We start from the raw sequence: 15197 nt of genomic DNA on the forward strand, positions 1-15197 counted from the left end.
GGGGGTCGGGACCCCCAGGGGGGTCGCATGCCACCAAGAGGGGGGTCGCGAGATGCCTTCCATAAAAAATAAAAAATCATTTAAAAGTGCATAAGTATATATTTTTACCCATTTTTGTAAATATACAAAAAGTATACCTGAGGAGCTCTCTTAAGGGCTAAGACAATTTGTGAATAACTTTCATTTTTACAACGATCTAGTCTTAACTTTTATGAAAATTCATAGAAAATCTCACGATTCTAAGAATTTTCTTAGAATTTTCTCACTAGGAGCAACTCTTAGTTACTCTTACTTAGGAGGCTTTGTGAATATGGCCTCTGGTTTACACAGGTGTAGCTTAGTGCTTGACTGACGTCTTTTTTTTTTGCAGTCTATGGTCTGTCCGTGTGCGTCTATATATGTGCATCTGTGTGTTTGTGTTCTGTGAGAACATGATAGTGTGATCAACTGCCCCATCACATAACCAGGGTTTGTGTGAGTGTGTGTCTGTGTGTGGGTACATCTTCAGCAAAGCCGAATTGGGTGATCTATTGCTCCATAGCACCTCTGGGAAATTTTTCACTCTGACACGGACAGCAAAAGCTTAACATTTTCATAAAACACCAATTACTCATTGACGGTAGGAAGGGAACCATCCATGTTATTTTAAGGCAATGACATGAAAAGAAGTCCAAATTTAAATTTAAATTTAAAAACTTTTGTAAGTGGTAACATAAAGGTTAACTACAGAGAACATTTATGAGTCTGTGGGAAACTAAAGAACCAAGACATAATAAAGCCAACATATTTTTATTAATCATTTATTTCTTTACAATGAGAGATGACAATGAAGAGAAAACTCATTATAAAAAGTAATTACAGTATATTGTTGACATGATTCATTAGTATTAATGGTGTTTATACATTGGTTACTGTCCTTGGTATTTAGCTGCAATATGCTGCTCATTAATCTGAGTCAGATAAATGAGTGGTGATTGTGTTGCTGGGAAACACAAGAACTATTAAAACAATTAATTTGCACATCTATATATTTATACTGCCTGTGTATAAATAATACAATCATTTGTTTACAACAATTCTCCAAAAACCTCAAGTAAAAATGAGTCATCTCAGAGTTCTTCTGCCCTTGAGTGTGTACAGACACACAGTGCAATTTTTGCAATATTATAAGTTTATTGCAAGCCACACTGTGCAACACGGATCTCATTATCTTTGGTACCACATGTATGTACACTGTGCGAGGAGATACAAGTGAATCATAGGCTGGAGATGTGTGGCTGAGGTTGCCATGGAAGTCAGCTGAAAGCACTCATACTGTAGTTTCAGGCAGTATTTCTATTAGACTATATAGACCAGTACTTCTCAAAGTGTGAGGCACACGAGTGGCCTGGGGATACTTGTAGTGTTTCTCACTAAGCCTGCCCTCCAGATATATTAATGATCGTCATTAAAGACAAAGAAACTAGAAGGTGATTGGTCTTTCTCACTCTGTACCCCTCACATGTCAAGGTGACCAGAGAGAGAAAAAAAAAGTTAACTGCTGTTAAATCTCTTTGAATTAATTTGCTGCAATGCAATGTCTCGTCTTTTATACAAAACTTCAAATTGTCTTTTTTTGTTCAGCTTCTTGCTGCCAAAGTATTTCTACTCTCTCTTGGTTTTGCTGTGTCTTGTTGCAATAACTGAGTCCAAGTGAAACTTTTCAAAATGGGAGTTTAGTTTGTTTTGCACGAGACCCCAAAGACTCAGTTAAGACAGAAAAAAAAGTAAAATTGAAAACTGTACCCACAGTAAATAATGATGTTCTGTGGGCATGGATTACCAAACTGTTTCTGTACGCTTTCAGTTTACAAACGCGCTCTCTGAGGTCTGAAAGTTGGCAATTATTTCCGTGCAGCACTCTTAGGAGTGCGCGTTCAGTAGGAGTGCAGGAATGTCTTCACTGCATGACCATGTACTCTATCACAGAAATTAATTACATTCTGGATTATTTTTTAACAATTTCATATTGTCTGCCATTTTTACAAGTGCATTACAAGACAAAATAATGTCATAGTACATTATATTTCAGCTATTCATAGGTTACTTATATAAAGCTACAGCTTCAGAAATTCTGCAGAGCTAGAATAGTGCAGAAACATTTGTTTTGATCAACTTTGAATAACAAGGTTGAGGAGAGTAGTGATCCTGATTTATATACTAGTGAGCCTAAAATGATATATCTCCAGGGAGAGGATGTGAATTTAAGCAGGCTGGGCTGAAAATCGGCCCTGGGTACAAAGATCCAAAAACTCTCTCCAATGTGTGTGACATGTCACTCTCTTCCTACTTTAAAACCTATAAATAGAATCACATTGAAGTTTCTCACCTTTGTATTTTCTAATCAGATCCACAGTATGTAAACATTTCAAACTGGTACACTTAAATTGACCCATCGAGGATTTTTCTCCTTTTTAACTCCACCTGAGAAACGAAATAAATTGTGAACACAAACGGAGACAAGCATGTAGCATTTCTTCTTTTAAGTTGAATTAGTGAAATAGTGCTTCTTTTAAATTAGTGATATTGGTCATCTATCAATGAGCTGACTTGAACAAAATCATGATAATTCTTGAGCTTTTATAAAATGTGTTGTGGCTATCATTTAGACAAACACCCTCCTTTGACAGAAAGAGAGCAACATAGTTATCACACTACAATCCTCTTTTTTCAAACTTGTTATTTTTTTGCGTGACTTCCAGTCCATATTCTTAAACTATAACTGAACCTGAACTAACTTTCTTATCACCCATTCATCCCTCAGTCCCAGAGGGGCTATAAGGTCATTTACATGTGTTCTGGTCTCTAAATGCAGCACTAAACTGCAGTCAGGCATTTATCCTCTGTGTATTCATCTCACACTACAAGGTGAGTCATTGTTATCTTATGGAACATGAAGTTCACCTAATAGACAACCAACCACTCTGAATGCCAGTTTTAAATATCTGACAGACTCACTTCAGCAGCTTGATGAGGAATTCACTGGCGAACACTCCAACAATCAGGATGACCACCATGAGAAGCAATACCAAACCACGGCGTAAAACGAGTTGTGTTATAGACAGGACATCTCCAACTGTAGTGGTAATGGACTTTTTCTGCTCTGGATTATGCACCTCGGCGTCCTTGTTGTCCACCTCAGCATTCTCATAGATGGATTCAGTCGTACTGACCTCAGCCTGGTTGTGATTGGAGTCTGAGGGTTTGATGGAGAATCTCGAGTCATGACAAAACACTGTTACACACATTTAATGTTCAGTTTGTGCGTCAGAACTCACCTGTACTTTCAATCCCAGTCATCTCTTTTTCTTCTTTGACCTGCACACCTGCTCTCACAAGAGCCTGGTCACATCAATTTAGGAAGATTTATTTTGAAAAGGCATGTTGAGACAAAATTAGAAGGATCATTTCTATTGGTCATAGGGCTGTTGGTACTCACCTCTTCAGCAGCCTTCTTCCAATCCAGTTTGCAAACTAATATGACGAAGAAGAGGGACTGCATGAACACGCAAACGACAAATCCCGTCCAAAGACCTACACAAAAATAGAAGACAAATTCTCAGATTCTTTTTGAATATAAATTGTGAAGCAGGAGACAAGACAACACACAGCAGTAAATCACCTGGACAGTATTTACTCTTACCTATAATGCCCATTTTTGCTGCAAACATGAGCGACACACCGATAGGAAACCCGATGAAGTAGTATCCCACCAGGTTACACAGAGCACCGATTAGCTGTTTCCCTACACCACGGAGAACACCTCCAGTCACACCCTGAAATCAAACAGAGATCGGCTCAGGGGTCTGTTCACATTCTGCACATCTCTGTAAAATGTATGATATCATGATGACTACGTCCTCACCGCTACTGCATCAAAAACATGCATGAAACAAAACAGGATCATGACGTCAGCGACCCTCTGTATGATGTCTCTGAAAAGATATGCAGACAGAGATTAGGGGAGTGTTGTGGTACTTGAATCAAAAGCATTTTACTTGGTCTTTATCCAGATTTTAAATCAGGACTGCAACACCATCACTGAAAGGCGATTCTTCCAAGTCATTACTGTGATTAGAAGAAAAACAAATAACTTCAATTAATCTGAATATCAATGATATTACTGTATTCAAAAATGATCCACATGATCAATAAATACAATCAACTGATAAGAAAACTGAGTGTTATCAAAACTTTTCCACTGGTAGAAAATAAGAAACACATAATTTGACAAAATAATTTGATAACTTTTGTCAAATTAAGCAATTCATTTTCGATAAAAAGATTGACGTACTTGTGACTTCAAATTGGGAAAAGCTTTAATAACCTTATGTGATGACTCGCATAGATTATGTTTGTGTATGTTTACTAATGTGGAACAAACTTGTGAATGTATATTGTTTGGCAGACCTCGTGGCCTTGGAACCATTGAACTCACGTTAATATATAAAAGTCTGAAGAGCAATGCTAAACCGAACCTGTTATGTCACGTTGACTGCCAACGAGCGCCGGTTAAACAACAGAATAAATCAGTCAGTGAGAGGAAGTGAAGGATCTCGTGTCAAAGAGTTGACTCACTGCTCTGATGTGAAAATGTATCCGATGACATTTCTGGTGATGCTGAGACCAGCTCCAATGAAACAAGCGATTATGACTGCCGTGGTAACATAGAAGGAAACAAAATAAAATACAGAGTATTCATGAACTGACAATGTACCAAAAGTAAGTTTTACATTAGATTAGATTAGAAATCAGATTATTAATCCCAGTGAGGAAAGTCATTTTCCACCTGGTCAATTCATAAACACAATAAACAATATTGACAGTACAATCACGATACACAACAAGTAAATAAATAACAAACACCATTGAAACCATTTGAGACATCATTTACAGCCATGAATCAGAGCAACAACTTCAAATATCTATCTGCTGCTAGAACAAAGGAGCGTCTAAGTCGATCAGTGGAACTCTGTAAAGGATTGCCTTGAAAGGTCAGAACTGTTTTTAGTTTGTTTTTTTTGTTCTCTTCTCAACGGTAACCTCAAGTGAGTCTGGGTTATTGCCAATCACAGAGATAGCATTTCTGATCAGCTTATTGGACCTCATTCACCAATATCTTGCTTAAGAATTTTCATCATCTGACGGTTTCTAAGAAGACTCTGTCAGATTCACCAACGTGTTCTTATATGACTGAATTGTTCGCAGCTGTGTTCTTATCTCCTTGTGTTCGTAAATTGAAAACGCATGCATGTTATTCCTAATTAGCATAGCTAACCGCCCACTAATGCCAATAAAAGGGCATGAGTGAAGGGCCCTGCAGACACACAGACATGCATGCTGGAAGGGGAAAAAAAAGGTTGTGGAGATTCCTTACGGAGATGGCATCGGCGGAGCAGCGGACTCCTAACAGAGAAGAAACTTTAAAAAATACAAAATAAAATAGAAAAAAAAAAGAAACTAGATCAGCTGGGAAGTTGAGATACTAATGCAGGAAGTCAGCAGCAAACAAACGGTTTTATTCAGCAGGAAATATATTTTTTACATATAATATTTAATACATAAAAATAAGTATTCAATATTTTATTAATTATATCGGTAAAATAAAGAATTGTTATGTAAACCCTATAGCTGTGGTTTTCAAACTTTTTGGACTGCGTACCACTTCCGAAAATATTTGGCTCTCCAAGTACCACCATTATGGTAGACGTTAAGATACACTGTAGGCCTATTTCTACACACATTTCATGCAAGAGGCAAATTAATAGAATATTATTTATTATTGACTGTTGGCAGCCATACTGTAGGCCTACTAAGGGCTAGTGCTAGAACTTGCACACACAAAAGTGCAGAACAATAAAAATGACAAATTTACACCAACAACCTGGGCCCAAGTATATTTCTGACCTGTTCTTATCAAATTTTTCATTTATTCATAAAATTGCTGCGTGCCTGAGAGAGTGAGAGGTAGCAGGGGGGAGAGAGAGAGCGTGAGAGAGCCGCTGTATTATAAGTCTCTGCGTTCAACATAGCAAAACTGCCTTTTAAAAAAAATCCCTCTCGACACCTGCGGAGTGTTAAGACAGCAAAAGAGAGCAGAATCACATCAGCTTCAGAGCAAGAGAGAGATAGAGGGAGGGGGAGTATATAATTTTATATGCTAAAGAGCATATAAAACCAGAAAAAGGTAAATATGACCCCTTTAAGGCCCAAAGGAGGAAGGTTTAAAAAAAATCAGGGCTAACCTTGAATAAAATACAATTACAAATCAGCTGATAATCTTGCTGTAACCCGCCTTTTGGAATAATTTTAGCAGCTACACAAAGATAAATAAATAAATCTGCCAGATAAAAGCACAACAATATAGAGAGAATTTAATGATTTCTGTCTAAACAAGATACAGATCAACCTTTTGTGAGTTTATTTTCGAACAGGCAGGACTATTGTAATGTTATCTTCAAAGGTTTAAGAAAAAAAACAAGACAATCACAGACCTCTGCAGCTCGTTCAGAGGGCTGCCTGCAGAGTACTCACAAACACTAAGAGAGTGAAGCAAATTACACTTAAATCACTGCATTGACTTCATGTGTGGCAAAGGATAGGTTTTAAATTGCTACCACTTATGAATGAAACACCTCCTGGTCTTGATCTTCAGTATACAATTGATTAACTTGTATGCTTTGATGCTTCCTGACCCCTCAGGTCTTCAGGGAGAGGTTTGTTCCCAGGATCAAAACCAAGGAAAGGGAAGCAGCTTTTAGTTTGTCTTGCCCTAAACCTGAGGAGCAAGCTTCCTACATTCCTGAGGTCTGCTTAAACTACAGCCCATGTTCCTTATGCCTTACTACATTTTTAACTGCAGCTTTCAGTACACGGGATGCATTACTTCTGGAAAATTCAGACTACTCTTTTTTTTAAACATTGTGCATATGATAAGAGTGTTTGTCTTTGACAATAAATTAGTTTCAGTGAGAAGATGTTCAATGTAACGTGTGCCTTGTACATTGTTTCTTACAAGTACAGATGATGGGGACTCTGGAGGACAGCTTAGCCTGCTCTACATCTCCTGCTCCAAGTGCATTCCCAACCCGAACACTGGCAGCACCGGCGAAACCCAATGGGAACTATGGGGAAAAAAGATACATGATAACCTAAAATGAATTAAAGGTGTGGTTTCTTACCTATAGGGCCATTTAAAAAAAAAAAAGGATACACACATGTGAAGGGTAAGAATTTACAATTAATACACCATTAATGAAAGGGAAAACATTTAGAGTCTTTACCATATAGGCTATAACAGCCAGCTCATAAACTATGGACTGAGCTCCAAGCTCGGCCTCACTAATCACTCCTGCAAGAAACCCTCCCATTTCAAACATCCACCACTCAAGACACAGCATGAGCATACTGGGGATCGCCAGCTGGACAAAGGGTCCCCATTCCTGCAGACAGTCCATTGACCAACCTGTGGGTCAGAGTGGGACAGGTTATCTTTCCATTTTTTCATTTCATGTAGGAGCAGTTTGTTATTCTCACTGAGTACACTCACCATACAGAAAACAATACTGCAGGGGATTTTTTGAGATGCCGTGAAGTGTGCTTAAAATCCTAAATGATTCACTCAATGTGTAAATGGTTAAGGTGATATAGAGCCAGATTTGCTGAACTGCTGACGTATTATATAACAGCCGTGTGACATATGACAGAACCTTTTCAAAGGTTTTCCTCAGCCACCTGCGTCATTACTGTCACCTCTCCTGTCCTCTCCACCACATTACACAGTTACACTGAAACTACTTTGTCAAACATTATACACGGGAATGTTGAGAGTTATTTTCACTTAAGGCCCCAATATGTCACTTTTCAACCTTAAAATATTTGCTTGTAAGTCCGTCTGACAGCGTAATCACGTTCAACAGGGAGAATGTTGCCTCTCCAACGTCCGCACAGCGACTCGCTGCCTCAATACTCCATTATGTCACTTTCTGACCGCGGCTCACGCTCATCTCGCGAGAGGTATGTACTGCTTTGTATTTGCAATGTTCTTTAACTTATGTATCACTGATTGCACAGCTCTGGACAGCTCCCCATGTCAATACTGTCCACTCTGTTTTTGCACATTTACATCTAGCAAAGTATGTTGTATTTAATCTTTTCTTATTTAAGACTAGTAATGTTTAGTTAAATCCTGGTTGTATATATTCACATTCTTAGTTTTTATATTTTTAGTGCTTATTTACTTTGAATTTAATATTATATTGTGTTATTTATGAATATTGTCCTGCTGCTGTAACACCACAGTTTCCCAGTTTGGGATCAATAAAGTAATTCTATTCTATTATATTCTATATTTACGGCACTAGTTTACAAGTCCTCGGAGTTAGCCGAGACTGTAAATATTAGGAGTAAGCCCATCTCTGTACTGCTTGATGCAGGCTAAGTAGAAAAGCACGTTGACGGATGAAGCTATGAATAAAATAAAGAATAAAGAGAGAGTGAGCGAACAAGAGACTGGACTAGCATAAATACTGGAGAGGCTTTTACACGCTGGAGAGAGCTTCAGGGAACGGTGGGCTGTAAGTCCGATACCGAGCTGGCACTGCTGCTGGTGAACTGGTGAGTACTATGCTCGTTATAAACTTTGTGTCTTATTTTTTTGCATCATAGTTATCAGTTGTTTCAACACAAACCCATTCAGTCTATATCATATAACGACCAGAATGTCAGAATAACTTCACTGTCCCCTGATGATGAGTTAGCGACGCATGCTATCCTTATATGTCAGATTTATTTGGGCAGACTTTGACTGATGCACGGCGAGAAACGGGTGTTTGAAAGCCAAGTCAGCTCATGTCTGCAGAAGTTTAGCCTGTAGCATGATAACATAGACAGCATATTGTCCCGGGTTCAGGTTACAATAACTCCGGCTGCTAATTATCTGACCAGCGCGTATGCAAAGTTCATAATGTTGAAACTAACGTTACTGTACATACTCTGCACAATTTTATCAACCAGCATAATGACCTCAAACTTTATTACAGCTTTCTAAAAAGGCGATCAGTATCATCTCCAGCAACAAATGCAACCTACAACCCTGTCAGAGTCTTACAGTCAGACCGCGACAGGTATGTTTTCATGGAGTAACGTTATCTAAAAAATATAGTCATTGAATGGTTAGATGTAATATTCTACTTGTCTTTTGATTCGGGGATGATGCTTGCTGTCCAAGGTGTTCAGCTACTGAATGAGGAAGAGGAGGAGGCTGATGTCTTGTAATCCAGGTAAATTTGACTTACATCTCAAACACACAAATATATATTTCGCAGATCATTTCCACGTTTTTTCAAATTGACAATGGCTGCATGATGCATCAATGCTACTTAGGACCATTACAAAATGTATTTGAAATGGCACACTGCATTTATATTTTGACTCTTTCTATCTCTCAAGCTGATTTTCAAACTGAGGACACCTTTATGTTAATACATTACAATACATTTTATTATGTATTCAAATAACTCAATACAAAAGTCTGAAAATGACTGACCTCCCCATGTGGCCTTATGCAGGCCCCTCCAGCAGATGTAAACATACAAGACCACAGCTAGCAGGTACTGAGAGATGGCATTGGCGGCTGCAGATCCACTTTTAGCACACACAAAAGAGACAGATTGGTACAATGTAGTTGTTAGCAATAAGTATGAACAGGTTGCTAAAAGTAAAAACGTATTACCATGATCATTAGATTCTTAATGAAAGGTTATTAAATCATAACAGAAATTCAGATACTTGTTTCATTGATTTTGTCATCTAAACCGATGATTTACCTTTTGTGTTAATGAATGCTAAATGAACTATGTATGCAGATGATACTGTAGTATATGCATCAACAACAACACCTGCTGATCTGACTGCCATCGTAAACAAGGAGCTAAATATTATAGGAAAATGGATCCTGGGAAACAAGCTCATACTGAATACATTCAAAACAAAAGCATAGTATTTGTTTCAAATCATACTCTAAGGCATGAGCTTAAAGTCTGAGATAAATGACACCTATTGAGTAAGAAAAGGAAACTGAAGCTCAAACATTCTCTTAATCACAAATATCAGTTATAGATTAAATATTCCTGCCTAAATTGATTTCTGTCCCGACAGTGAGTTTTGTCCACTGTAAAAAATCAGTCACTGTTATATTTCATGAATAAATGATGAGGTCAATGGCAAAAGGAATTTAAAAAAACTCACGCAACGCCCATATCCAGACAGTGGAGCAAGACGTAGTTGATAATTGCGTTGAAGACATTTCCAATTGCTCCAGTTATAACCTGAGGCCATATAATTCCCTGTGGACCACAGAACAACATGGCGTCAATATAAATATCAATAACCAGGGTCCTGCAGTTAGTAACTTTAAAAACAATTACTCTGTTTCGCTTTACCTGATTCTGAAGATACCTGCCTTGCAGCTGGTACATAAAAGCGGCCTGAAGAAGTAACAAAAAATTTAATCCAAGTCACGTTTATATAAACTAAAAAAATGTATAAACCTCTTATATATATATAATAATATCACAATTATTATTGTTAAAGACAGGGTTCAGAAGGCGCCAAACTCACTGGCAGTGCAGGCATGAAGATCTTCACATACAGTTGGGAGAGACTTCATGCAGAAAGACAAGAAACAAATATGCGTTTGAAATTATGTGCTTGTGGCATATTACTGTTTGTCATATTAGAAATCTCAAGTAAGAGGCTATGAGGCATGACTTATCCACTGGTCTTGGACTTATTTGGCAGCTTATCTTATTTAATATATCAGTCAAGACAACAGTGAGCTTTTCAATTTCATTAATAACTAAATAACTGTGGGTGCCATTTTCTGACATTATGTGCCACTCAGGAAGTAGTTTATAGGTTTTACTACGATCAAACGTTGCTGGATTATATCTAATACAGATGAAAATGTGTTTTATGCCACAGACTGCTGCATAGGTGTCATGAATTTAGTAACAGTAAACAATTCAGTATTTTGTCCAATTACTGTAAGTTATAAATTGGTCAACTTTGTCAAATGAGTTATTTGAAATGTTTTACACATTGGTGTCAAAGTGTTTTTCTGTAAATGAGCTGCCCAGCACAAAAGTACAGAACATGTTAGTGACTTGCTGAAGCAGCTGGCTTTAAGACCAGAAAATCCCCACAGTACATGGTAGTGACAAAACCAAGTGAAAAGCTATTAGTATGTATTTTCATGAATTCATTCATATATCTTTGAATTGTGTCAACCATCTTAGGGTAATTCTTCTTTTGGGTCTGTGAAGCTGTAACCTTCTATGGTGAAACATCTAAATTGAAGCAGATCTATGTTTGGATAGGAGCCAACCATATGTTGTTTGCTAGACAAAGAGTCTACATCTGTTACGTATACAAATCAGTGACATGTCATCTTTACTGTTTTATAGTGATGTACCCAAATGAAAAGGAATTTGTGGGCTGTACCTTCTAGCAGAATATAAGCCACACTGTGTGATGAAGACTTTGCCATTTTGCCATTTTGCCCATGATGGCCACTTTGCCAATGATTGTCAATGATTGTGAGATCTTGGTCAGCATGGGTCAGCGATGGTCTGCACTTTGTCAGCCATGTGTGTTATGTTTCTGTGTTGTCTGACCATGGCTGAATAAATCTAAGATGATCCACAGTCTGTTTCACGATTTCATAATTGTCCATCTCATACAGAAATAACCCCCACCTAACAAAAGCATAGTCCCTTTTGTTTTTACATTTATAATGTGGCCGGAAACACAACTAGAAATGAGTGCTAATGTTGATCAGTATCTGATTAATGTGTACATAAGCAACTATTTGCTAACAAGTTTGCTATTCATACTAAAGTTGTCAGTGGGTGACTGTAGATGCTTGTTACCCTTATTCACTTTCTATATATCCTATCCCAATCGTATAATATTGTCAATAAATAAGTTGTTTTCCAGATTCTTCATCACAGACCTGGCAACCTCTGGGCTCTGTTTGACAGCAAGTAGAAGGGGTTCAGTGTTGATGAGGATGGCCCAGCAGGGGAAACAGGCCAATAACAGAATCAGAATCCCCCTCTGGAGAATCACACCAACACGCTTCAAGTTACCGCTCCCATACGTCTGTGTGAAACATGTGGACGGACTCTTCAATAAGCACAGTTGGAAAACACGCATTGCACAAAAAAACAAGAGTTTGACCCGTCAAGAAAACTAACTTGATACAAAAGCTCATTGTGGAGTTGTTTTAAAAGCGAACCCCAGGACAACCTGGGAACCAAGGTGGAACTGCTTTTGTCTATGTAATATGAATCAAGTGAAAGAACATCCTCTGGTGAGGAGTACCTGAGATATGAGGGTATCACAAGTTAGTGACAAGCCGGTGCCAATGGAAATACCTGTGACGTTCACAACCTGCAACCAACATAACATGATTTAGGGAAAAATACAAACATCGTAGAGAGGATTTAAACCCTATAAAGGCAGCATGAGATACAAATAAAGACACAGAAAAGACTCAAAAACATCTCACCGCAATTGATAATGATACTCCTGCAAGTTCGGTTTTTCCCAGGTGACCACAGAACACAGTGCTGACGAAACTGATCATAAAAACCATCAACTGGGAAATGACCTGGATCACAAATAAACAAACAGTATCACAGAAAGTCTGATGTGTAAGGAATAATAAGATGCATAAAGTAAAGACTATGAGCTACGGGGGTGAAACAACCTTGATAGTGGATCATGATTGAAGTCAATATGGAAAGCTCAAACAGGCTGACTGTGAGAGAGAGCACACGCCCACTTACCATTGGTTCAGTGGATATAAAGTGCATGCCAGCAGGAGTATATGAGAAAAAAGTGGACATGGGAGGAACAAACCGACAGAGAAGAAAACTCCTTTGAAAGAAATAAAGAGGTCACTGTTGACCAAAAATGTTAGGACTTTATTTTATGTTTAATAGCAGTCTCTCTCCTAGCATCCTGTTTCCACTGAAGCTTGTAGAGAGACATAACGTTTACCTAAAGCTGCTTTATTCAGTGATTTGACTCTTTTAATTGCCAGGTCCGTGTGTCTTAAAGAAGAAGAGACCTATCTAAATAAATTGGCCTCTGGTGAAAGGATAACTGAGATGAAAAAACAAGGCACCTTGTCAAAGATGAATGCTGAAGTAATCATTACTTTAAAGACGCTGAGCTCACATAAACAAGTTGGCTTGCAGCCCCTCCTGATGTCCTGTGTCCATTGTAAAGCTTCAGAGAGACACTGATTTTCAATGAGAAACTCCTATTTAGAATGTTTAATTAGAAACTTATGGTCAATGAAAAATATTCTAAGGCGTGTTTTCTTAGGCCACTGTCTTTAACAGGAAGCCGCTTTATCTCACAACTGTACATCGATGTACAGTGATATGAAAAAATATATCAGTGATGATTTTTTTCCCCGTACTGCCCAGTCCTGTTCAAGACCTAAATCTTTTATTTAAAAAAACTACCCAAAAAGTTTAGAGAATTATTTTTTGTCTGCGATGTGAAAAACTTGACTTTTTTCTCGAGCGAATATATTCTGATTAGATTTGGCTATACAATTAAAACGGTGATTATGTATAACAAACTAAATTATATTTTACGAGTCGTGCTTCAAATCTAGCCTATTTTAGTTCATACTTAGGCCACATATCACAGAATGTATTGCATACTTTTTGGTGCTTTTATAGGTTTATTACAAAATAATAGCATAGAGCATACACGACACACTACACTATACACACAGAGAGGGGGAATAGCCTCAAACATTGAAATACAAATTGACCTTTGAAAATCAGTATACGTCACTGCCCGTTATGCGTCCATTACCATTCACAGCGCACATAGGGTGCTCTACAGGTACAGTGATGTGATGTGTGTGTCAGTCTTACCACTGGTCCCGCTAGTTTGAAAAGTTGCACGAGCTCATTCCGGTACACCGGCGGGATGAAGCCCCTCGTGCGCTTCAGACAGGAGCCATAGTCTTCTGTGGAGCTCTGAACTGAAGAAGCCTCTTCACAAGCTTTTACATCTTCCTTTGTTTCCGCTGTTTGTTTCATTTGTGTTTTATCAGAGCCCTCCATGGTGGACAAATGTTCTCAGTAGACTGCCAGGACTGATCACTGTTACTCTCCCCCCCCTGACAGTGTCAATGACAGGGTTTCGTACAGTGCGTTATAAAAACCACCATGGAGGGAGTCAGGGGGGGGGGGGGGGGGGTCATACACGTGCTGCAGGAGTGTCCTGCAAAGCCAACCACCTCCTGTAGTTTTTGGGGCGTCACTGGCTGCTATCGGGCAGACCTATAATGTTGCGTTCAAGTTCTCATTATGTGTTCAGTTTATTTCTACCTCAACGAAACTATGATATCCATTTGACCAAAAATACACACTGAGTAGGCGTACAAAAGTACAGTTTTGTAATATTTTTTAAATTTTTTATTTGTAAATGTTATTTAATTCAAACAAACAATAAAGTTAAGAAAAACAAACAAATATAAAATCTCAAATATTGAATGAAAAGGAGCAGAAAGAAGACTAATCTTATAATATCTGCCCCTCTTTCACAAAACATTAATTAAAACAAAACAAAACACTTAATTGAGATTGTTGTTCTTAATTTGAAGGACCCATGAGAAGTTTCTAGATGGTTATGAATTAAATAAGAATAAATACTTATGGTTAATGTTTAATACTTTAGACCCAGAGCCTTAACATTCAGAATCAGAAATCCCTTTTTTTCCATACCATACCCTTGACTTTTAAACAACAGGTTTCTCAATTGTGATTGTCGTTACAACCTTAAGAGAGCTTTCTTTCTTTCTTTTTAATTTATTTTTTAATAAATAGAATTAATAAAACAAGAAATGTAAAAGTACAAAAAGTGAATTTGATAGAGTTTAAAAAATACAGCAATATTTTCAAAACAAAAATGCAACGTTCAACAATAGAGATGTTAATAGAGATGATTGCATTTATCCAATATCAGCACTGCACACTAAGGCTGAGGTTGGGCGCAGGCTTTCAGCACCCTGAGGTTGACACCATCAGAGCCTGAAGCACATTGAGGACTTCAAGTTATTTACTTTA

At 37.9% G+C, this 15197-nt stretch overlaps 1 protein-coding gene across 2 annotated transcripts; it reads right to left on the bottom strand.

Moving 5' to 3' along the window:
- Positions 1-784: 784 nt before the first annotated feature.
- LOC109998316 (multidrug and toxin extrusion protein 1) lies at positions 785-14277 on the bottom strand. 2 transcript variants are annotated; one of them, XM_065961661.1, is made up of 17 exons: positions 14001-14277; positions 12611-12712; positions 12424-12492; positions 12053-12201; positions 10660-10702; positions 10482-10526; positions 10288-10385; positions 9587-9684; positions 7323-7504; positions 7055-7163; positions 4618-4693; positions 3905-3974; positions 3683-3815; positions 3479-3573; positions 3318-3381; positions 2998-3235; positions 785-2463 (listed from the first exon to the last, which is right to left on the bottom strand). In XM_065961661.1, exons 1-17 carry the CDS (start codon positions 14190-14192, stop codon positions 2454-2456), a joined length of 1773 nt encoding a protein of 590 aa, XP_065817733.1. In that variant the 5' UTR covers positions 14193-14277; the 3' UTR covers positions 785-2453. The 2 variants fall into 2 exon arrangements, with proteins under 2 accessions (XP_065817733.1, XP_020508764.1); XM_020653108.3 differs by having other exon boundaries at positions 785-3235; positions 14001-14276.
- Positions 14278-15197: the final 920 nt, after the last annotated feature.

Source organism: Labrus bergylta, chromosome 1 (assembly GCF_963930695.1).
Source record: "Labrus bergylta chromosome 1, fLabBer1.1, whole genome shotgun sequence".
Lineage (NCBI taxonomy): Eukaryota > Metazoa > Chordata > Actinopteri > Labriformes > Labridae > Labrus > Labrus bergylta.

What these genes read in the sequence shown, in the direction of transcription:
- LOC109998316 (XM_065961661.1), bottom strand. Translation starts at nt 14,192, where the DNA reads ATGGAGGGCTCTGATAAAACACAAATGAAACAAACAGCGGAAACAAAG. An exon ending in GCATAAGGCCACATGGGGAG is followed by an intron (nt 7,505 to 9,586) that starts GTCAGTCATTTT and finishes TCTGACCCACAG; the next exon opens with GTTGGTCAATGGACTGTCTG. An exon ending in AGTCCCCATCATCTGTACTT is followed by an intron (nt 4,694 to 7,054) that starts GTAAGAAACAAT and finishes TTACCACGGCAG; the next exon opens with TCATAATCGCTTGTTTCATT.